We start from the raw sequence: 25,274 nt of genomic DNA, 5'->3' as shown, positions 1-25,274 counted from the left end.
AGTAGGATATTACTGAAAAGGAAAAGGATTCATGGTTTTCAACTGTTTTTACTAATAAAGAGCTGAATGGTGGGCCGTGTGTCTGGCATGCCAAGCTTATTAGATTTTTATTTGTAAAAAGTGACATTAACATTTTTCTTACTCTTCACAATTCTGCATTACTTAGTGTTGGTCTGTCACATAAAATCTCAATAAGATAAAGCTTGTAGTTAAAATGTGATAAAATGTAACTATGTGCTTTTTCAAATAGAGTAACAAGTCGGGTATTAAAAACTAGATAAAAACAGGGGTTTTCATCTTTTATTTAAAGTCTTCACGTGCCTCTCGTTGTCCTTCCTTTGCCCCTGCTGATGATCTTTGTAGAAGAACTTCCCAGCACTTTTCACCAGTAGAGCTCTCACACAGGGCTTCAGTCTGGAATTTCACTGCCTGTAAAAGTCAGAACCATCGCTCGAGTTATTAAACACACACGTGGCGGGGTGTTTCTGGTGCATACCTCCCTGCAGTCAGTTTGACTCAGTCGGGGTGTTGTCAGACTGGACCGCTCCCTTTCAGGCTGACACACCCAGCCTGTGGCTTAGTGGCAGGGCTGACTCACAGTGCAACCCTACACCAGTTTAGCACAGGGGAAGGACTGGTGGCCACAAAGCCTCGGAGTTCGCACGAACTGCCATAAAACCAGTACAAACTTTAGGAGTATCTCCAGAGACCATCCCGCGTCAGGATGTTTTTTTTAAGGATACTTTTACTCCTTTTGGTAATTACTGCAACATTGACCCAGCACGGTGAGTTTACTGTTTCCAGATCTGAAACGTCTAGGAAGTTTTTTTTTCCCGTCAGGTCATTTAGGTGCCCAGCTCTCAGCATGCCTCAGTTTTTATAATGTACTTAATACAAAAACATAGGAACGAATGGTAGCACAAAGTAGAACAATACTGGAAACATTATACTAGCAACAACACATACATTAACAAGGAAAATAGTCAGAGCTCAACTATTGGCTCCAGCTAATGTTATGTTTGTAACATTTTGCATTTATCATGATGCAGTTAAATAGATCCAAAAACACCTCATCAGGCTGTAACATCTTAATTAGTTACTAATAGATAAGGAGGATTTAATACCTGTCCCGAATATGCTGGAGACCTCCCTCTGCAAGAACACATTGAAGATGGTTTCAGTATGAAGTGTTGTGAAAGACTTCGATAAAGTTAGAAAGATATTCACAGATTCGGCTTTTCCGGCTCAATAACTCATCAGCGGAACATTGCCTCTACAAAACCAACACCTCTCTGCAACCACAGCAAGGCAGACAGTGAGCTGCAATTGTACTTTCCTCAAAACGAGCCCACGAGCTGGTAGACTTGCATTGGCCTCTATGTAGAGATCGCTGCTCCTCAAATGCGCAGGGACCGTCTGCAAATTGCAACACCAGAAAAATATGATGGAGAAATATTCAATAAAGTCGCCAAGGAGAGGTGTATTGTCATTAAAATCATTGTATGTGTATGTGATCTCACGTATTTCATACATTTCTTGTATTGGAAATTAATACTTAAAAAAAATTGGAATTTCCCAAAGACTATAGCCTAAACAGCAAAATATTCAGTAGAATATGCATAAAATGGTCAATAACTTCACTATAGCACGTTGTAGTGCCATCAAACTCGTAGCACACACAGAGTACCTCATCTTGATCATAGTAGAACTATTACTTTGAGAAAATGTGCTTAAATCGATTTTTTATTATTTGTTTACCATTAAAATATGTATAGAATGGCCAATAACTTCATTATAGTATGTTGTAGTGCCATCAAACTCATAGCACACATAGAGTACCTCATCCTAAACATACTACAACTCTTACTTTTGGAAAATGTGCTTAAATAGATTTCTTATGATTTTTTTGACCATTAAAATAAGTATAAAATGGTCAATAACTTCACTATAGCATGTTGTAGTACCATCAAACTCATAACACACATAGAGCACCTCATCTTGAATCTTTTTAATAAACATAACATTGCCTTTATTGATGCATACATGCTGATAATAACTCTGTATTACAACCAAATAATATTGAACTTTTCCTTTACTGTTTGCAGTGTGTCACAACCTAAGATCAGACACCATTACATGAGCACACAAAAAATAAAATCACAATGAATAATAAAAATCCCAATATTAAAGAAGTCAGCTTCACACAAAATCCTGTTCACCTGAATACCATTTTCTGTCTTGTTTCTTGCATTATGATGAGGGAGACTGCAGTGGGAATTGCCTGCAGGCTCCACATCAATCCAACTTGCTCACCGACAACAGAAGAATTCAGCTGGAATGACATATCTTATTTCTAGTTAGTATTTTCAATTAAACTATGATTTTATGTATAGTAGATTCATAATACATTTGAAATATTGTAATCTTAAGTACACTTACAAGTAGAGCCACTTTTTCTGTTACTGAATGCTTAAACAACTTGACTTTATATAACTTAAAATGTTCCGACTATTGTAAAGTTAAGTTGACTATACCTAAACAAATTAAATGAATAACCAAAACCACTTGATGCAATCACTTGATGAAAATGGTTTATGTAATACCGACTTTACCAAGGTTTACAGTAGTTATCTACAAAGAAAAAACCGTAAAGGCCACACAATATAGCATGCCCTCAAACATGCAATATTCATATTATCATACTGTTAATCTTTGAGTTTTAACAAATTTTATTTCTCACACTCTCAAACAAATAATTTAGTATTTGGTTGCAGTCAGCAAACATTACCTAGAGACTCTCTAGTTATTGCACAACACACAGTACCAAGGGGCGTCTTTGGCATCTGTGCTGGTGTCATCTCAATGCATTCAGTGTGGAACCATCGCTCACAGGTTTCACACTGTATTTACAGCATGGGGATAAACATGTTTATCTTTGTAAAACTTTTGATATGAAGAAATGCTATGAAGCCGTCATCCAGAACCAGTTACGGCTGCAAAAATTCACGATCACACAAAGAAGATCAGATCCGCTACCAATAGGCAGTCTAAAACACAACTTAATCTGTTTATAAATATAGTTATTTCCCAGTCAGTCAGTCATTTTCTACCGCTTATTCCATAGTGGGTCACGGGGGAGCTGGTGCCTATCTCCAGCAGTCTATGGGCAAGAGGCAGGGTACACCCTGGACAGGTCGCCAGTCCATCACAGGGCAACACACAAACAACCACGCACACACTCATTCATACACCTAAGGGAAATTTAGAGTTACCAATTAACCTAACAGGCATGTCTTTGGACTGTGGGAGGAAGCCAGAGTACCCGGTGAGAACCCACGCATGCACGGGGAGAACATGCAAACTCCATGCAGAAAGACCCCAGGCTGGGAATCGAACCCAGGACCTTCTTGCTGCAAGGCAACAGTGCTACCAACTGCACCACCGTGCAGCCCAGTTATTTTCCACTCATTCCAAATTGTTTCTGAACTGTTTGTGCTATGCTGGAGCCTCAATGCTCTTGCTTTGCTTCTCTCCCCTCGGAGCTCGTGGTTTTTGTGAACGGCCAGCCTTTAAAACAAGCACCGCTACGTTTAATGTCTGTCTGCTCGCTGCAAAATACCCCAGTTAAAAGCAAAGGGAGAGTAACTAGTTGTTTTTCATGTTATTTTGCTGAATTACAACAACACAGTACAGCTCAAAACACCGCTTATGACCAGAGATTTCACATATACTACATGAGAGCGCATGCCCGCTTACCCCCAAAACAGAGCAGTTGCCAAGGAGATCGGTGCGTTCAATTTAATGGACTGGGATATTTTACACAGGTGGTGCACAGACATAAAAAACCGCCGCAAAATAAATCACTTACCATCTACAGACTTAAATAAAAACCGCGAAAACAACCGAACTGTCAAATTTTTAATTTAAATGAAATCAAAACTTGACCACAATGCAGAGAACAATAACTTCTTTGTTCAAAAAAAACGACGGAAACTGAAGATGAAAAGTTATGCATCAGAAAAGGGTTTATCATTGTTTCATACATGACAGTTCTTTAACAATTGAAATGTATATATATATTCTACATTGTCAAGTGATTCTAATTTCTGCCTTATACAGACAGCCTACAGTAAAGTAAAATATTGATACGTTTTAATTAGTTTGAGCTTGGACTTTGCTGAGAGAGAGAGATCTCAAGGGGGCCACAGATGAGAGTAACAACACACACACACAAATTATATATATATATATATATATATATGCATGCATATATGCCCCCAGTGCCTCCCCAGACACCCCTCTAGCTCCGCCCCTAAGTACTGGCTAGAATTTAAAACTACTTTCACCCCTGTTTAGGAGGGTATCTGGCGATGGTGGCATTCACTGAATTCAGCCCTCAAGGTTACCCTGGAGGGTTAGGGTTTTTATTCCCTAGAGCCTTCAGTTTGGTTGTAACTGCACAAAATATTAGTTAGGGCCATGAAATATTTTGCGACAGTGGCTCAGGTGGTAGGGGTTTGTCCTGTAACCTGTGGGTTGTCTGTTCAAACCTCCTCTCTGTCAGTCTCAGTAGATGTATCCTTGGCAAGACATTTCACCCGCCTTGCCTGCCGATGGTGGTCAGAGGGCCTGGTGGCGCCAATTGTATGGTAGCCTCACTTCTGTCAGTGTGCCCCCAAGGCAGCGGTAGCTACAATGTAGCTTACCACTGTCTGTGTGTGAATGGGTAGATGACTGATTGTAGTGTAAAGCGGTTTGGAGTCCTCAGACTTGATAAAGCGCAATACAAGTGCAGGCCACTCACCATTTTACCATTTTTTTTCTTGTTTGACCACAACAGCGGTCCACTGACCATTATCAGAGACCGTCATTTTAATAATATCAGCTTTATATTTATGGATCAGGATTAAAAGCCCCTGTGAACGATTTGTTCCATTGCTAAAGTGAATGATGTTACCCCACTGAGATCTCTAAGGGTTAGTGTCTGAGTCAATAAAATGGGTCACAGTTTTTACATGGCAACAAAAGGGCTTTCCTTTGAGAAATGTCTCTGAAAACATGTACATTTAAAGACAATAATAAAAAAGGAAATACTAAAGGCACAGCAATTGGCAACAGAGATTAAAAGTGTTAGATAATTCAATTACATTTATTTTTATTTATATAGCTCCAATTTACAACACGTCAAGTAATTTCAATCGAATCCTACAGATTTAAAGTCGGGTACATGCATTCCAATTAATCCTAACTATTAAACAGTGCAGTCGGATTCGGTTTATTATTCAAATTGGTTAAGAGTTTTTCTGTCTAAGGAAACCCAGCAGACTGCTTAGTCAGTGACTTGTAGCATTCACTCCTCCTGGATGAGCATGTAGAGACAGTGGATATTCGCTTGCATTGACTTTACAGCAATCCCTCATACTGAGCATGCATATAGTGACAGTGGAGAGAGAACTCCCTAAGATAAGAAAAACAAACACAGAGTACAGTAAAGCCGCTGTGTGCTACAAACCTCTACAATTAAAGAGTTGATGATTAAGAGCTTAAAAGCCAGTGAAACCTGAAACATGTAAAGGAAGGGAAGAGCAAAGGAAAACTGCATGGAGAATGTAGAATCAGAAAGGCTGTGGTTTACAGTTCTCAGGCAACAGGTTGTTAACGTGTTCAAGGAAAGAATAAATGTTCCAACATTGTCACTGTGTGATGAAGAAAGAATTACTGGAAACTAAAGGATTAATGGTCACAAGGTCTTGATGAAGAGTCTGCATTATTCAGCAGACGATTAGGAAGAAATGGTAAGCAAATATTTTTTAGCACAACTAGTTATTCACATAAATAAGTAAATGCCCTCAAACACATAAATGCACCCTGTGGTTAGTATTCACTTATAGTGTATACTTCACAAAAAAGGTAAAAGAATCAAAGGTAAAAAAAAAACAATCTGTGAAAATTAGTTTTTCATCAGAATCTTTGGTTGAATTCATGTTGTGGTTACACATAAACAGGACCTTCACCTGAGGAGCTGTGTATGTGGATTAGCAGTGTATCTAATCTCCTTGAAAATGGAACAACCTTTGTGGTTTGAAAGTGCTGCCATTTATTGATATAGTGCTGGATGCTGGTTTAGAGTGAGTTTCAGAGAACTTAAACACATGTACATTGAAATGTACATGTGATAATAAATCACAGTTTAGCAGTTATTCAGTTTTTTTCATGGAATAATTGCTGCATTGAATTTCCACAACATGACACTAAAAGTACCAGTGATATTGTTTTACATCTATTTTTCTTGTTGTCAGATTGTAAACTAAGTGCCCTTTTACATAATTTTCCACAAATATCAACATGCTGTAGAAAAAAACGTATCAATACTTTTTTTTGTAAAAGTTGTATGTTTTCTTTGTTTTAAAACCTACAACTAGAAATTCTAGTTCTTTAAAAATTACAATAAATGTCCTATAGCAGATATTTGTCAAAAAGTTATAAGTTAGGTTAACTTTTTTTCAAATGGTAACATTTTATTACAGATCAGAAACAAGCGGACCCAAGATTCAGCCAGACACAGAATTGAAAGATTAAAAGGTTTATTCAGCCACAGGAAAGCGCCACTCAGGTTAAACTCCACACAGCTTCCGGGAATCACTGAAGCAGAAAGAAGAATTAGTGACTTGTAGTTTCTCCAGATCTTGCAAGGATCAGAAAAGTCACTAACCTGCTTTTGTCTTGGGTTGAACTTGAAACCCAGAGGGGAAACCTCAGTGGGTGGCAGGCAGAGATCTCCACAGTGCAGCTAAAAGAGCTTTAGGCTGAATAATCCAAGGGCTAGGCTGGCTCAATAATCCGGGGACAGAAACAGGGTCAATGATCGGAACAAGAGATGTCAAGCAAGGGGCAGGCAGAGGCATAAACCAGATGCAGGAAACAGAGTCGAAAACCAAAATTCTGGGGCAGGCAGAGAGGCAAAATCCAAGAAACAAGGCAAGGTCAAAAAAACAATGATCAGACAGGAAGGAACGCTGGATATCTACTCACACGATGGCTTTAAAAAATCTGGCACCATCTGCTTGTCAGAGTCAGTGTATATCAGGGAAGACACAAGTGCTTGGAATGCCACAGATTGCACTGCACTGCTGCAGTCACCAGGTGCAACACATCTGCTGATTGCAGCCAGGGAGACAGGGTAGAGCAGGACAAGCAGACGTGCCAGAATCATAACAGTACCCCCCTTCTAAGGTTCGGCTCCTGACGGACCACGAGGCTGATCAGAATGGAGATGATGAAACTCAAGTATAAGGTCTTTATCAAGGATGAACCTCGTAGGGACCCAAGTCCTCTCCTCAGGCCCACAGCCCTCCCAGTCAACCAGGTATTGCAATCCACGTGCTCTTCGCCTGGACCAGAGAATGCGCCGGACTGTGAACAGTGGGCCTCCATCAATGACGCGGGTAGGTGGAGGAGGCCTGGAGGTGGGCCCGAGTCGGGGCTCCACGAAGGGCTTCACCTGAGAAACGTGGAACGTGGGGTGAATCCTCATGGAACTGGGTAATCTCAGCCGTACAGAGACAGGGTTGATAATCTTGGAAATGGGGAAGGGTCCAACAAATCGGGGTGCCAACGTCCGGGACTCTACACTTAACGGTAGGTCTTTGGCGGAGAGCCAAACCTTCTGCCCCACCTGGTACTTAGGGGCAGGGATCCGTCTCCGGTTGGCCGTTCTTGACTGAACCAGTGACATTCTGGCCTTTCTCCATATTCTTTGGCACCTTAGGGCAGCTGCTTGGGTGGACGGGACATTAGCCTCTCTCTCCTGAACCGAAAACATGGGTGGCTGGAAACCAAACACAACATGAAAAGGAGACAAACCAGTGGCACTTGACTGCAAAGAGTTCATGGCGTATTCAACCCAGGGCAAATTTTGTGACCACTTGGTCAGGTCTGACTCACATAAAATGCGAAGTTTGGTTTCCACTTCTTGGTTGGCTCTCTCGGTTTGGCCGTCAGACTGAGGATGAAACCCTGAAGAGAGACTAACAGAAATTCCCAACAAAGAACAGAACTCCTTCCAAAAATGTGACACAAACTGGGGTCCTCTATCGGAAACAAGGTCATTAGGAATTCCATGGAGCCTGATAACGTCTCTGGTCAATATCTCAACCATCTCTTTTGCAGATGGAAGCTTCTCCAGGGGCACCAGATGAACCATCTTCGAAAATCTGTCAATTATGGTTAGTAGTACAGAGTGACCATTTGACACCGGTAAACCTGTCACAAAGTCCATAGCAATGTGCGACCATGGGCGAGGGGGGATGGCCAGTGGGTGCAACAACCCCGCAGGGGGGCGACGAGAAGGCTTGGCTTAACAACATTGAGTGCATGCTGAAACATAGTGTTTGACATCCTTCTCAAGGGATGGCTACCAAAACTGAGCTTGTACCGTCTGAATAGTTCTGCTGACTCCAGGATGACAAACGAGACGAGAACAATGACAGGACTCCAGTACCTTAGGCACAAGGCGCTCAGGAACAAAACAGCGGTCCGGTGAGCATGATGGTGGGATAGACAGATCTCTAATGGCCTCCTGGACCTCCCTTTCTACCTCAACTCGGGACACAGACAACCTGACGGCCTCGGGAAGGATAAACTCCTCTTCACCCGCAGACTGAGATTCTGCGGGCTCTTGAATCCGGGATAGGGCGTCAGGTTTGCCATTTTTACTCCCTGGCCTGTAAGACAAGGAGAAACTAAACCGACCAAAAAACAGAGCCCACCTTGCCTGCCTGGGGTTTAGCCGTTTTGCTGATTTCAGGTACTCCAAATTCTTATGGTCAGTCCACACCATAAGCAGCTCCTTAGTCCCCTCCAGCCAATATCTCCACTCTGTCAATGCAAACTTGACGGCCAGCAACTCCCTGTCTCCCACGTCGTAATTCCGCTCAGCCTGTGATAGAGTCCTTGAGAAGAAAGCACATGGGTAAACACGATCATCCTCACCTCTGGCTTAACACGGCTCCGACCCCAGTGCTTGAGGCATCCACCTCCATGATAAACTGTCTTTCTGGGTCAGGAGACCGGAACACTGGAGCTGACGTGAACAGTTCCTTCAACCTGTTGAAGGTCTTCTCTGCATCCTTATTCCACACAAATCTCATCTTGGAAGAGGTAAGAGCATTCAGGAGAGTAGCAACCAGGCTGTAATTTCTAATAAACCTCCTATAAAAGTTTGTGAAGCCCAGAAATCTCTGAAGCTGCTTGCGATCAGTTGGAACAGGCCATTCCAATATGGCCTTTACTTTGGAGGGGTCGACAATCACCTGATCTGGGGAAATGATGAAGCCCAAAAAGGATGTAGTACTGATTTGAAACTCACATTTCTCTGCCTTGACCAACATCTGGTTTTGCAGTAGACGCAGGAGAACAGCTCTGACATGTTTCCTGTGGGTATCCAGATCTTGAGAATAAATTAATATGTCATCAAGATAAAGAAACACGAATTGGCCCACCATGTCTCTTAGAACGTCATTAACCAATGACTGAAAAACTGCAGAGGCGTTAGTAAGTCCAAACGGCATGACTTTGTACTCATAATGACCCGTAGGCGTGTTAAAAGCCGTCTTCCACTCATCTCCTTCTCTGATTCGGACCAGATGATATGCATTCCTCAGACCCAGCTTAGAAAATATCTTGGCTCCCTGGATCTGATCAAAAGCTGTATTCATGAGCGGTAAGGGGTATCTGTTCTTGACTGTTATTTCATTAAGTCCACTATAATCAGTACATGCCCCCCAAAAACCACCCTTCTTCCCCACAAAAAAGAAACCAGCACCTGCTGGAGAAGAAGAAGGTTGAATCTGCCCTGCCTTTAATGCCTCATCTACATATTTCTTCTTGGCCCTGTGCTCTGGACCAGACAACGAGTAAAGCCTGCCTTTGGGGGGTGAGGTGCCAGGAAGCAAATCAATAGCACAATTATACGGTCTGTGGGGTGGCAGAGCTGTGGCCTTGATCTTATTAAATACTTCCTTTAAATTATGGTATTCTTGAAGTACCTTGGATAAATCCGGGTATGTCTCCTCGACCTCATTCTCCACGCTGACCTCCATAGCAGCAGACAAAAGGCAGGCAGCGGAGCATGACTCAGACCAACCCAGAACTTCTTTCTTTTTCCAGTCAATGTGAGGGTTGTGTTTCTGCAACCAGGAGGCCCCTAGGGCTACAGGAAGTTCAGGTGAATTAATGATAATGAAGGTTACTTTCTCTTGATGATTACCTCCAACTGTTAAGGTAATCTCTTCCGTCCTTAGGTGTGAATTATTCATGCTGTGACCATCCAATGCTAGCACATTACGTGTGTCAGCTGACGGAATGAGTTTTATGTCGTTCTTATTGGTGAATGCTTCATCCATGAATTCAGTGTCTGCTCCTGAATCAATAAACACGGCCCCTTGGAGAGACATGGAAGAGGTTTGAAAACAAGCAGGAAACAGGAAGGAGGAGGCAGTTAGCTGGCTTTGACTCAGTAGAGACCTCCCTTCCTCTGCTGAGCCTGTCCTTTTAATGGACATCTGAGTGCTAAATGTCCTTTATCTCCACAATAAAAACAGAGCTTGAATTTCCTCCGACGATCTTTCTCCTCAGGGGTAATCTTGGTTTTGCCCAACTGCATGGGCTCACAATCATCATACTCCTAAGTGAGAGGTGACCGGCTCCTTCTCTCGTGCCGGTGTGTAGGACCCTGAGATAATGAGGAACGACCCACCTTATGTCGCTTCTCCCTCCTTTTCTCTGCCAGCCGAATATCAATGCGAGCAGCACGGTCCTCGAGTTGTTTCAGGGAGGAGGGGTAGTCACGGGTCGCTAACTCATCCTTGATGTCTGCGTTCAGTCCTTGCATAAATGCATCCATTTGTGCTGCTTCATTCCAACGGCTATCTGCGGCCAACAAATGAAAGTCAATTATATAGGACGAGACAGGCTGATCACCCTGTTTGAGGGACAGTAAGCCTCTAGCGGCTTCACGACTTGGAAGAACAGGGTTAAAAACTCGAATACGTTCCTTGGAAAAAGCTTCATAAGAGGCACAAGATGCAGACCTGATCTGCCATTCAGCAGTCCCCCACTGCTTTGCCCTTCCTGCCAGCAGATATATGACATAAGCCACCTTGGAGCGTCCAGTGGGACATGATGACGGCTGAAACTCAAAATGAATTTGAGTTAGGAAGGCTTGACACTGGTCAGGGTCTCCACTGAACATCTCAGGCGGAGATAGGCGTGGCTCCCTTACCTCTGCTGTTGTCCGTGTTACTTGGGCGTGGTTAATCTGTGACAGTGGCGGCCCGGAGACAAAATTGCCTGAATGTAATGTAGAAATTATTTCCTCCAAGCCGGAACCAAGCCAGGAAAGGGTCTCATCAACGTGGTTGCGCCACTGCTGTGCTGGCGATGGGTCCATTTTTGGCCAGATTTTTCTATTACAGATCAGAAACAAGCGGACCCAAGATTCAGCCAGACACAGAACTGAAAGATTAAAAGGTTTATTCAGCCACAGGAAAGCGTCACTCAGGTTAAACCCCACACAGCTTCCGGGAATCACTGAAGCAGAAAGAAGAATTAGTGACTTGTAGTTTCTCCAGATCTTGCAAGGATCAGAAAAGTCACTAACCTGCTTTTGTCTTGGGTTGAACTTGAAACCCAGAGGGGAAACCTCAGTGGGTGGCAGGCAGAGATCTCCACAGTGCAGGTATGCTCACCAGAGTTAGCCTGACTGCCATTAGGTACCGAGATGAGATCCTCAGACCCCTTGTGAGACCATATGCTGGTGCGGTTGGCCCTGGGTTCCTCCTAATGCAGGACAATGCTAGACCTCATGTAGCTGGAGTGTGTCAGCAGTTCCTGCAAGATGAAGACATTGAAGCTATGGACTGGCCTGCCCGTTCCCCAGACATGAATCCAATTGAGCACATCTGGGACATCATGTCTCACTCCATCCACCAACGTCACGTTGCACCACAGACTGTCCAGGAGTTGGCGGATGCTTTAGTCCAGATCTGGGAGGAGATCCCTCAGGAGACCATCTGCCATCTCATCAGGAGCACGCCCAGGCGTTGTATGAAGGTCATACAGGCACGTGGAGGCCACACACAATACCGAGCATCATTTTGACTTGTTTTAAGGACATTACATCAAAGTTGGTTCAGCCTGTAGTGTGTTTTTCCACTTTAATTTTGTGTGTGACTCCAAATCCAGGCTTCCATTGGTTAATAAATTTGATTTCCATTGATGATTTTTGTGTGATTTTGTTGTCAGCACATTCAACTTTGTACAGAACAAAGTATTCAATGAGAATATTTCATTCATTCAGATCTAGGATGTGTTATTTGAGTGTTCCCTTTATCTTTTTGAGCAGTGTATAATAGCAACCCACAGTTTCAATTTCAAGAATAAATTCAAAATTTCAATAATTGTGCCAAAGTGTGCCAAAATGGCGCAGTAGGGGTCCGCCAGGATTTGTGTCAGTCTTTAATATGTATAACTTTTCAATTGCTTGTTGTGTTGACTGGCTACAGATGTCACTCAGATGTTGTAGCTACAATTATAATTATAATTGTGTTTATTTCCTTCTTTACAGCAAGAGTAAGAGGTTTTGTATGTAAACATCAGTTTTTTTTTTTTTTAGGCGGAAATTATTTTTTGGCATTTAAACCTCAGGTCAGTGCAATTGTCAGCCTGGATTACTGAGAGATGTCACATGCAAGAAGTTTTGGTTTGGGTTGAAAGTGACAAAATAGTGATGCTCTGGTCTTGGCTGAGAGACATTTTGGCTTTCCTTTCCTGTGGTGTGAGATTTTAAGTGAGTGGCTTGGCGCTGGAAAGGGTCATTGTTACCTTTATTCTGCATTCTTCTGCTTCAGTTTCTTTCAGGTTGTTATTTCGAATAGCAGATTTGGTGGCAGTGATTAGTTCCTCCTATTTTTGAGGAGAAATGTCAACCTTTAGAACCATTGCCAACATGTCCTTCTCTGGTTGTTTTTAGCCTCCTGTGTGGCAAGTTTATAACCTAGTGCTCCTGAAAGTTTGTGTTGTATTCTCCTGTTCCTGCTTGGTGGTTTGTGATGAAGAAGAAGCTTTCCGTTGTAATCTTGAGAACTTTTCTTTTTGTCCTTCCTTGCTTTTTTGATTTTGTGAAAACTAGGACTTTAAAAACTTCTTCCTTCAGAGTTTGAGAAAGAATAGTTGACAGCTTCTAGCAGGTCTGATCAAATCTGTGAGAGAGAGCTTCAATTGTATGGTGGATCTGGCTTATTCCATTATTCAATCCATTCTTCTGCACTGTGTCCTTCGATTGTAAAATTTAGTTTTATGCTGTTAGGGAAGAGTTTTTGTTGTCTGCATCTCAAACTAAAACAAAGATGGTTCCTGTAGTCTGCATGTTTCGCTGACATCTTCCCATACTACCAAACTGCTCCTAGGGTATCTTTATTAAAGTGCGTGGCAAAATAATAGTAAAGATTCTCAGTTATCAAGGATATGCATGAAATGATGAAGGCAGCAGTGGAGCTTTATTCAGCAGAACATCTAGGAGATGTGGTCATGCTTCCTCAGACTTAGGTCATCCTTCCACACCCTGATACCAGCCTGCAATGATGATATTAAGATCAGGATCAAATTATAGAAAAAGAAGTTCTGTGTTTATGTAAATGATTAAATATAATGTAAGGGAGCCCATCATTTTAATTGTCCCAATGAACACATGTAAGGAAAACTACATTAACACGTGATAGAAAAAATTCCATTCTGCTGTACATGACCAGTTTGAACCTAAATTAGATGTTGAGGCTCTCATAAAAACCTACTTGTACTTTATAGTAGAAAAATACAGTGAAACAAAAGTGAAACATCGTAATCAGCAGCAGCATATATGGATATGCAGTATGCATACTGTTACTGTTGTTATGTGCAGGAAAATCTTAAATCAGGCTTGTGGGCTGCAAACACCATGAAAATCCCCTAACTTTACACTAAAAGCAGGAAACAGACCCCGTTATGACCTGCTCTATCACCTGAATTATTCCAGTTCAAAAACTCTTCAATCAGTTGCACCCACAGACTAAACAGAATCTGTTAGAGGATATATTGCTACGTTCGTTGAAATGATGACATACTGATAAATACATAATTATTATGGAAGGTTTGCATGGTCAGCAAGAACAAGCACTGGAACATGATTAAGTTAGATGTAACATCATCTCTTCAGAGGCAAGTGACAGAACATCTGTGGTGCACTTAGCAGCATTCACTGTGTGACAACTGGTGTTATCTCAGTACCTATCCAGCATCTTCTAAATAGACTAGTAGACTAGTAGAACCAACTGCAGCCTGGGTTCTGACTGCTGTCTGTGTGTAGGATACAGAAAGGAAGTGACATCATACCCATGTCTCAGATGGTACTGCTGTTCTTCTTGAAGTCTTTGTAGACAGACTAGTGTATGAGCTTTAGGTCAAAGTTTCCCTCAAAAAGAAAAATTGATAATACTGACCAGAGCTGGCTAGCTAAGAAAAAAAAAACATTAGAGCAGGAAAGAATTACACATTTTACACATTCAATTGGAAACTCCGCCATGTCCAGGATTTTCTTCAGCCGAGGTCCATCCATCCATCCATCCATCCATCCATCCATCCATCCATCCATCCATCCATCCATCCATCCATCTTCAAAACCTGACCTTAGAAATATCTGCTATGAATTATACTCAAATATAAACAATATAAAAATGTATTTAAGTAATATTAATATAAATATATTAATATAAAGAGAACTTTTTGCTGAAAAGGCCAGGGGAATTCAAGTCTGGACACATCCTTCTACCAAAGAGCAGAGGAAACTAGAAACTGTCAAATTATTTAATCTTGGTGCATTATCAGAACACACTGGCAGGTTCTGTTTTTTATAGACAGCATACACATATGACCTCAAGCCTTTTCAGTATATTGAAACTGTCAGACTGTGGCTGTGAGGTTTTTGAACGTAGAGTAAGTTTTGCATGAGGTTCCTGTTTAGTGTGGCAGAAAGTTGTTGGCAGGTTACACCTCAGGTGAGATTTAAGTCACCAAGACTGACATGTAAAGATTCGCCTGTTGCCGGAGCTGTAGATTTAACTCTTTAATGATGTGGTGATTCATTTTGACAGACCAACTGAAGACAGGTTTCATTGGTTAGGATGTTCAACCCAACAGCCACCAAGAACCACTAAGGTTCAAGTTGATCATAACCTTGAAAATGGTCGAACACCACAGTCCACAGCGAAGCCACTTTAATATGATGACAATGGACTGAAAAGCAGGCTCGCCAAGAAAGAAGGTCCAAACTTATCGAAAACCAGGAGCTGCCCACATGGACAAGCAAATACCCTCTGGAGAAAGGATTCATAGTCAGATGAGACAAAGGCTGAGCTGTTTGACCTCATTCACAATAAATATGTAAGCATGGTGGTGGCAACGTTATGCTGATGGTGTATTGGACAAACTGAACATAAAATTGACTTTACTCTTATTCAGCAGCTAGATGTTTGAAACTTGAACACAGCTGAGTGTTCCATCTGGAAAATAATCCCAAACACCCATCCAGACCCATCCAGACAAGTTTTAATGGATAAAGCCTGCTGACATTAAGCTTAAGGATTGATCTAGGTAAAGCTTTAACCTGAACTCTCTAGAAAACTGATGGTCTGAGCCAGGAAACCAGCCATTTAAATAAACTCTATTATTTATCATATACATCACCAATCAAAAGCCACCCAGAATGATGGCAGAGGCTTGGGTTAAGGTTACTTTTATACATGTCATTTGCTAGGGAACATTAATCCAAATATAGGGGGGGGGGGGTACGTATATACACTCATATTCAATAAATGAGATTATTGAAAAGTTAATTTATTTTGGTAACTCAATTCACTGTGTAAAACACATTATAAATTAATTCCACACAGATTTCAAGCAATTATTTCAGCTAATGAGCACATTAGAATCAGAATCTGCTTAATTGGCCAAGAATGTGGGAAGAAAAGAGGAATTTTACTTCGATTTCCCAGGCCTACAGCATACAGACATTAGGCAGAAATATATAAGCTTTAGAGGAAATACAATATAAGATAAAAGATAAAATGAACACTGTGTGCATATATGTGTACAGCTATTTTTAAATAAAGAAAAAAATAAAAGAAAGACTGGTTGTAGTAGTGCTAATATGCTAATTTTGTTTCCCAGCAGAGTAGCTGACTACTCCATGCTGTATGGTGTTCATCAGAGAGACAACCTGGGGAAAAATGTGGCATCTTGTTTGTTGCAGTTTTTTTGGATGAGCCAAACCACACAGAGATGGATGAGCACAAAACACACTAAATGATGGCAGTGTAGAAGATGATCAGTTCTTCCGAACAGTGTCGATGTATGAAGACAACCTCAGGTTCCGAGAAATTGTGGTTCCTAGAAACCTGTAGTGATCATAGTAGATGCAATGTTGTTGAGGATGGTGAGGGGAGTTCTCCGGAAGTTCATAGTCATCTACACAGTCTGGAGTGGGTTAAGCTCCAGGTGGTTCTGACCGCTACAGCGGACCTGATTCACCTCCTGTCTATATGTAGACACGTCATTGTCCTGGATCAGACTAGTGACAGTGGTGTCATCTGCACCACTGGAGCCGGTGCTGATGGGTCTTGTGCAGGAGAAGATTTCCCCCAACCTCACCTGCTGCTGCTGGTCAGTCAGGAAGTTGATGATCCACTGACAGGTGGAGGCTGGCACTGTAAACTAGGTGAGCTTCTGGTAGAGGTTGTCTGTGTTGATGGTGTTGAAGATGTTGAAGGCCAAACTAAAGTCTACAACCAGGATCCTGGAGTACATCTCTGAGTGGTTGAGGTGGTGCAGGATGAAGTGTAGTCCCAGGTTTGACAGCTGTCCGGTAATAATGAGGCAGGTTTAAAATGCAGTCTGGGTAAATCATTCAATGGTTACCATAAGTGTTTTTCCAGTTAAAAGAGCTTCCCTTGCTGTTGGACAGAGAGAATCAGTTCTTTGTAGCCAAACTGTCCAGCCAAAAATAGTTTGCACCCAGAGACTAGCAGAACCCTGTCTGCTCTCAGCATTGACTCATGCTATTTAAAGCTGCTCTGCATGTGAGTCATTGCTGCCATGGTAACCAGCAAATAAACTGTAAGACTTCCTGCAAAACGGTAACTGAGCACATGTGTTTCCAGTGTTGAGCATAAAACAGAGAGAACCATGTCAGGGGAGGGAACAATCTGTTGTTCAGCATATCCTGCTGTACCACATGTTTCTATTCTCTGCATGAACAGACACAGAACCGAGTTTTTCTCACTGGCTGACATTAAATCAGACTTAACCTTTCCTGCTTTAGATCACTTTGGATCACTGAAATTATTTCTATGGGCCAGAAGGTCATATACATTCCCTAGAGACACTGGGTACTATGTATGCCCTTAACCATTTTAATGAATGAACTACAGAGTTAAATGAAGGCACCAGTTCTGTCAGGAGGAATGGCCCAAAGTACTTTTGTAAGAGGCTTTTGGAAGGAGGCCCAAAACATTATTGACCCATGTCAGAGAGTTTAAAGGCAATTCTACTGAATTCTGAGGAAACGGATGAACATTTCTAGAATAAGTAATAAACAAATCTGTCTCTCATTATTCTGGTGTTTAAAAAGTAGAAATAATTTAGAGGTTTAGTCTGATTTAATGTCAGTGTTTGTGAATATGTGATTTCAGCTGTATATGTTAAGTTTTTTCTCATTGTTTCTGGAGATGAAACGGCTCTGTCCACTGTTGGACTCTAACCATGTCTCTCATGTTTTTGTCATGCAGACTTTAACGTGGGAGATGCCGTTGTTCCAGGTGAGCGATTCTCCCTAGATGAACACAATTGGTAATCTACCAAAGTAGAAACATTAACTCATTTATTTTTATTTGTTTAGTTCCAATATCACAAAAACCCAAAGAGCAGCCAGTGAATCCGAAGAAACCTGGAAGTGATGGTTTGTATCTCTGCACGTTCCATCCCAGTCTGAAGAAATTACTGCAGCCCCACACACACATCTTCCTGCTTCATTGGATTATGCCGTGTTTTGGTGAAGCTTTGTGTGTTTTCTTCTAGAGGAAGTAAAATGTTGGGCCTGGCAGTCATATCAGCAACAAGGAACCAGTTTAATGTGACATCAGCGCAGACACAATATTAACCAATTATCAACCAGCAACATGAACATTTTGTACTGTGCAACGGTCAAAAAATTGCTTTAAGAACTGATGAGATAAAGTTATTTTCTGTCCTCTGTGCCTCCAGTAAATAATATCTATTAGGAGGTGGATCATGGTTCAGAAGATGTAACTGGTCCAAACAGGGATCTGTCACCACTCAATAGAGACAGGGTGTTCAGTAGGAACTGGTCAGCAAATAGGAATTTAATGTCACACCCTGAGAATAAATAAAGTTATGGGTTTTTTTTTAATCCTGGAAGGAAATATGTCGTTTCAGTCTGACGGTATTTGTTTCCAGAGCCAGTTGGGAATATGTTTCCTCAGTGATTCCATCAAATTTCACAAGGACTATTATCTCCAGAAAAACTTTGAAATGATGTTGATGTAAGTTTGATCTGCTGTGTATCTGAGCTGCTTCAGAAGTAAAACCGTTGAAAGTTCCGAGACGCATTAGCATTTCTTCAAGGGAGGGGCAGTGAGACACACGGAAAAAACCAAAACAGATACCACTCTTTCTTTTCTGACAAGCATGACCCAGATGTTGTCACGCACAGGTTGCTATGGCTACCTTTTCAGACATGAAACCATGATTGTTTCATGTTGCTGCAGGGCCTGAAGAGCTCGCTGCCTCAAAAAGAGTAATGCCTCAGATGGCTGAATAGAACATGGCTGAATGGGCTTTACTTTCCTGAAAGACTTCCTGAACTCTGTAGTACATGCAGAACCCATCATACAGTGGCTGAGTTTGTTGAACATGTTTTAAACTGAGTACATTGTGTAGTGATCAGACAGGGTTGAAACAGGACCATGTTTTACCTGGATGAACCATCGATTCGGAATCTGTGGCCTTTTGTCCTGCAGGGATAATCAGTTTATACCTCTCTTTGGTCTTCTGTTTTAAAGTGTGGCATCTGAGCTGCTCTGCTTCTCTCCTCTTCAGGTGGGCTGGACATTTTGGATGGATTTAGGGTTAATTTCCCTTTGGGATTAATAAAGTATGTTTGAATTGAATTGAATTGAATTTGGACTAGGTAAAAAAACATCCGCTTTCCAGAACTACAGATAAGCACATGACTAATAAACCAGCAGCATTGTGATCATCATTTTGGAACTAAAAGGCATTAATGTGTCCCAGTTTAGCTGCTCCTCAGACCTATCTTACTGCAAATGTATTAATGTTTGTCCTTTCTTATTTCATTGTTAACGTTTTATTTGTACAGATCCAAAAAAGCCAAGTTCGGGAGATTCTGGTAGGTTGGGGTCCCATATTTCTGTAGTTTTACTGTAGCTTGTAGATGCAATAGAGCAGATGCGAAGACTAAATAGGGACCCATGTTTTCATCCGTTAGTATATTGGTGAAGTCACCTGATCAGGGGTGCTTTCTCCTGCAGGTGGCTTTGGGTTTAATCTGGAGGACGCTCTCAAACCAGGTAGGAAAAAAAAAAAAAACAGGAGGTTTGTCTGACTTTAAATGCTCCATGCTTCTCTATTGTCTAAGCACAGTTATATACAGAATAGTGAAAAGTCTTCATACACCACATTTTGTCACATCACAAACATTCATAGATTATTTCATTTATAAATATGTAGAAAACTATGGAACATTTTCCTAGTGTGAAAGCTTGTGTGAAACTTTGTTAGGAACTGTAGATTTATTTTCCAGTATTTAATCTAAATGTAGGGCAGAGAGTTGCATTACATGCTTAATCAGATGTTGAGGTTCTGTCCCTGTGTGCAGGCTCCACCCTAGAACCAAAGAAACCTGCAATCAAATCTCCAAGTGGTGGAGGTGAGTGAACAGCTGGTGCTGTGTGAAAGCAGCTTCATCCATTAACTGAAGCTGTCTGGCCCAAATCTAAAACTGTGAAGCTCCAATGAAGGCTGAGTTCACACATTGCAAAGCGCCAATCAGAGCCCATGGTGCACATTGATTTGTCTTGATATGTGGGAGGTGCATCCTGTTCTGTGGTTAGAACCTGAACTGCTCTATGTTGGTGATTTCGTCTAGGAGGAGGACACTTTGATGACAAAGACCTGTTTGATGTTAGCGATGGGGGCTACAAGCCCGATGGAGGACGCTCTGGAGGTAAGAACAAATCAGTTTTTTATGTTTAGATCTGCCTGATAGCTGATGTTCTGCAGTGGTTTGAGGAGACTAGAATGTCATGCTTCCAGTCTGGTTCCATTGCTTGGACCAAAGGTCCAGTAAGCTGCTAGTGCTGGCCATCAGCAGGTAGTAGTTTGTGAGAAAGCCTCTGTCTGGTACCAACATGTGTGGCAGTGATAATATTTCTCTGCACATTTGTAACCCATCACACAGATTTCTTGTAACAAACTGTAATTAGTCTCAGACATTTCCTTTTGACAGAACAACTGCCAGTTCTGTTTTGACTCTATCCACTCATGATCATTTCTATGGAAGCAAATCGTTACCATATTTCAAATAAAAAGCATTTTCAGGAATGCTTTTTCATTTTAAGAATGTGGTTGCATTATTTGACCCATAAATGAAATTAGTAATCATTAATCCTATTTGCATTTGCATTTTCTTCTTCAAGACTGCTCATTCTTTCACTTAATTAAAATGAAAATGAAAAAGACATTTGAGATTTATTTTTCAAAATGTACTCCAGCAAATAGATACCAAAATTCAATATGAAATGTAAAATTTAAAAATGAAAAAGCATTTCCAGAAATGCTTTTTCATTTTAATAATGTGGCTGCATTATTTGACCCATAAATAAAATTAGTAATCAATCATCCTATTTGCATTTGCATTTTCTTCTTCACGACTGCACATTTTATGCCATAATCAAAAAGAAAACAAAGCAGACATTGCTTTTTCGTTTTTGTGATCTGCCCGCAAAGTACTGCCCAGAACTTGAGAACAAAAAAGCATTCCGAGCTGCGGGCGCAGCAGAGTGACGTCAGCAGCCGCTCTTCCTCAGCTCCCTGCTGACCGAGCTACCCATCTTGTTTGGTAGGGGGCGCTGTGCATGTCTGCATTGCATTACATTGCAAACGTGCCGAGAAATTGATTGAATTGCAGCAGAGCCGAGCTCAATTTGTGGCAGTGGCAGGACTAGAAGTTCCGGTGGCAGGCTGTGGCGGAACTGCCACAGCCTGCCACTGGAACTACCACAACCTGCCGCAGGGTGGCAGGGGATTCCGCGAAGATGCCAGAAGGTGCCTGACCGGCCATAAAAGCTTGCCAATGCGGTTGCCGCTGTTTTTGTGGAAGCTGATGCTGATTATCGGCAAATGGGATGTCATTGTTGTTATAGCCTGTTACCTTTAAATAATTATTTCATTATTGATTATTATTTAATAAACAGCTTTAGACCCATAACATAAGGTGATTGTATTTATTTGACATGGAAAATAAATAGCACTATGTGTATGTGTGACGTGCTGAAAGGATGACGAAGATTTATTGCACAAACAGCCGGTTTATTATAGAGCATGAGCGGCTATTCTGAATTGTCACTCACAGAAAATTATAAATAAATGCTTAAAAACACGCTGGATGTCCCAGGCCATAAGGCTGCCACCGGAACTACCAGTTCTGCCTGGCACTGCCACAAACTGAGGTGGGCCCTGCTGCAATTCAATCAATTTGCAATGTAATGCAATGCAGACGTGCACAGCGCCCCCTACCGAACAAGATGGGTAGCTCGGTCAGCAGGGAGCTGAGGAATAGCGGCTGCTGACGTCACTCTGCTGCGCCCGCCGCTCGGAATGCTTTTTCGTTCTGGGCAGTACTTTGCGGGCAGACCACGAAAACGAAAAAGCAATGTCTGCTTTGTTTTCTTTTTGATTATGGCATAAAATGTGCAGTCGTGAAGAAGAAAATGCAAATGCAAATAGGATGATTGATTACTAATTTTATTTATGGGTCAAATAATGTAGCCACATTCTTAAAATGAAAAAGCATTTCTGGAAATGCTTTTTCATTTTAAAATTTTACATTTCAAATTGAATTTTGGTATCTATTTGCTGGAGTACATTTTGAAAAATAAATCTCAAATGTCTTTCTTTTTCATTTTAATTAAGTGAAAGAATGAGCAGTCTTGAAGAAGAAAATTAAAATGCAAAGAGGATTATTGATAACTAATTTCATTTATGAGTCCAACAATGCAGCCACATTCTTAAAATGAAAAGGCATTTCTGATAATGCTTTTTCATTTGAAATATGGTAACTATTTGCTTCCATACATTTCTCACTCATCCGTCATCATTTAAATTATCTGATCTTCATGCTAACAGCTTGATGCCCTGAGGCATTAAGTAAAACTGTTGCTTATTGTTGTTATATCTCAATGTGGAAGGAATTTGTTTTTCTTCCACTAAAGAAACAGAGAAGAAGAGAAAAACTGCAGGCATTTTACTGAAACTAAAACCACATGGTTGTTTTGGTTTTTAGCATGATTATATTAAGAGCTTTTTAAAGTATTCATGCACCTTGAATTTTTTATGCATTCAACCTTCTTTCCTCTCTGAAACATAGTTGTGGCAGCATCATGCTGTGGGGATGCTTTTCTTTACCAGGGCCAGGGAAAGTGGTCAGGGTGGTGGGAAAATGGATGGAGCTAAATCCAGGACAATCCTGGAAGAAAACCTGTCAGTGGTGAATCACAGAAGCGGGCCTGCAAAAAATGTGAGATTGTGGTGGAAGTTTACCTTCCAGCAAGACAACCACCCTAAACATACAGATATAGATGCTATTGGATTACAGATTCATGTGTTAGAATGACCTAGTCAAAGTACAGACCTAAATCCAACTAAGAAACTGTGACAAGATCTAAAACGAATATTCACATATGCTCTCAATCCTGATCTTGAGCTGTTTTGTCTGCAGATGTTCAAAGCTGCTATAGACAAATCCAAAGACCTGCAGCCAGGTGGTCCTACAAAGTAGTGGCTCAGGATGGCTGAATACAAATGCAACTACCGTACATAGTTATGCACTGCTTTGTGTTGGTCTGTCACATAAAATCAATTGAAGGTTGTGATATGGATGGGAAAAGTGTGGAATTTAAGAGGTGTGAATACTTTTGTGATATTGTATATGATGCAGCAGGTCTGTTAACCTTTAATAAATGGCAAAACCTCTCAGGTCATTTTCATGACTCAACCAAACCCCAGTAACACATGAAAAACGTGTCAGCAAATTTTGAATTTTCAAAAGATGTAAAACAGTTTTGCTGACAGTTTCATTGTTGCTCTTTCAAGTCTGCATCATTTAAAAGATAATAAACCTCTAACCTGACAAATTTGACTTCTTTTGCACCAGGTCGTGCAGTGGACCCTGGCTACGATAATCAAGGTATGTTCCTATGCTTTTGGTATGTGGGCAGTAGAACAGCTGGAGCTCAGAAAGCAAGGCGGAGCTACGCAGCTTTTTAGTGTAGTTTTTAGGAGGGACTCTAATCTTTAGCTCTGGTGCTTTCAGCTGCATGTTCCTGACTGTAGCAGCACTTTGTAGCTTTTAAAGCTGTGAAGATTAAGCAGTGCTCTATGAATATGAAAGTGCCTTGTGATGTAAAAGCACTGTAAGTGCTCAACATTAAAATTGAACAGTAATGTGCAAAGGCTTTTAGTCATCCACCTTCACTTCAATGCCAAGAATCCAGTCTTTAAAGTGATCTTGATCAATAGTTCTCTAGCCGGTGGTCTGTCTGCTTGAAAGCAAAAACAAAGGATGGATGACTTTTATCATTTTACCATTTGGAAGGTGTTATATCTGATTTGCCTTGTGTCATAATTAGCCATAAGATCTGGGAAAACAAGAGACGGTGGCTCCTACAGTCACTAAATACTGCTAAAGGGATTTAGCTATTTTTATTAAGACAATGTGTTGTAAACTTTACTATACTGTACTGAGTATTATGTACCACTCTAGATTGACTTGCTTTCTGTTTTTTTTTTCACAGGTGGAGCTGATCAACCTCAAGGTAAATCATTTCTTCTATAAAATGTGCTTCAAACTTTTTTGACATAAGAATCAGTAACTAAAATGAGAAACCAGTACCTGGAAGGAGAACCATTCTTTTCACTCAAATCTCTGCCAAAGTATTCTGAATCAGAGTCAGCTTTAGGCTGCACAGTGGTGCAGTTGGTAGCACTGTTGCCTTGCAGCAAGAAGGTCCTGGGTTCAATTCCTGGCCTGGGGTCTTTCTGCATGGAGTTTGCATGTTCTCCCTGTGCATGCGTGGGTTCTCACCGGGTACTCTGGCTTCCTCCCACAGTCCAAAGACATGCCTGTTAGGTTAATTGGTCTCTCTAAATTGACTGTAGGTGTATGAATGAGTGTGTGCATGGTTGTTTGTGTGTTGCCCTGCGATGGACTGGTGACCTGTCCAGGGTGTACCCTGCCTCTTGCCCGTAGACTGCTGGAGATAGGCACCAGCCCCCCCGTGACCCACTATGGAATAAGCGGTAGAAAATGAATGACTGACTGACTGAGAATCAGCTTTATTGCCAAGTTCGTTCATACAAACAAAGAATTTGACTCCAGTACACTTTGCTCTCTATTTTTTTGTTTTTTGTTTAATGCGTTATAAGATATATTTATTTATATATTTTTATGCATATATCTTTATGTCCTTAAATATACATATTTACAAAGCTGCGTTATAAGATGTATTTATGCATATATCTTTATGTCCTTAAATATACATATATACAAAGGTGCATTTGCAACTTCGGTATGCAGTTGTTTGGTACTCTATTAAATGTTCATCAGAGAAACAGCCTGGGGGAAGAAACTGTCTCTGTGGCGGCTGGTTTTAGTAAACACTGCTCTGTAGCAACGGCCTGAAGGTAAAACTCTAAACAGTTTATGTGCAGGGTGTTTGGGGTCTGCAGAGATTTCTGCAGCTCTTTTTCTGACCCTAGACCTGTATAAGTCCTGGATGGAGGGAAGGTCAGCCCTGATTATTCTCTCTGCCGACCTGATTATTCATTGCAGTGTGTACATGTCCTGTTTTGTGGATGAGCTGAACCAC

The 25,274-nt window shown here is 41.3% G+C and overlaps 1 protein-coding gene across 3 annotated transcripts in view; it reads left to right on the top strand.

Moving 5' to 3' along the window:
* Window positions 1-546: 546 nt before the first annotated feature.
* The window catches only part of cd99 (CD99 molecule), a 37,754-nt gene continuing 13,026 nt past the window's right edge, over window positions 547-25,274 (top strand). The window contains exons 1-9 of one of the 3 annotated variants that reach the window (XM_047354944.1): window positions 547-785; window positions 17,877-17,906; window positions 17,987-18,046; window positions 19,487-19,516; window positions 19,659-19,697; window positions 20,006-20,056; window positions 20,276-20,353; window positions 23,561-23,593; window positions 24,201-24,221. In XM_047354944.1, the coding sequence (XP_047210900.1) occupies window positions 725-785; window positions 17,877-17,906; window positions 17,987-18,046; window positions 19,487-19,516; window positions 19,659-19,697; window positions 20,006-20,056; window positions 20,276-20,353; window positions 23,561-23,593; window positions 24,201-24,221 (403 nt within the window). In that variant the 5' untranslated portion in view covers window positions 547-724. The remainder of the gene's footprint in view (window positions 786-17,876; window positions 17,907-17,986; window positions 18,047-19,486; window positions 19,517-19,658; window positions 19,698-20,005; window positions 20,057-20,275; window positions 20,354-23,560; window positions 23,594-24,200; window positions 24,222-25,274) is intronic. The other 2 variants (XM_047354942.1, XM_047354943.1) reach the window with 2 other exon arrangements.

The sequence above is a fragment of the Girardinichthys multiradiatus genome, chromosome 24 (assembly GCF_021462225.1).
Source record: "Girardinichthys multiradiatus isolate DD_20200921_A chromosome 24, DD_fGirMul_XY1, whole genome shotgun sequence".
Classification (NCBI taxonomy): Eukaryota; Metazoa; Chordata; class Actinopteri; order Cyprinodontiformes; family Goodeidae; genus Girardinichthys; species Girardinichthys multiradiatus.
The sequence above is the reverse complement of the archived record's forward strand: the minus strand, read 5'-3'. Positions and strand labels throughout refer to the sequence as shown.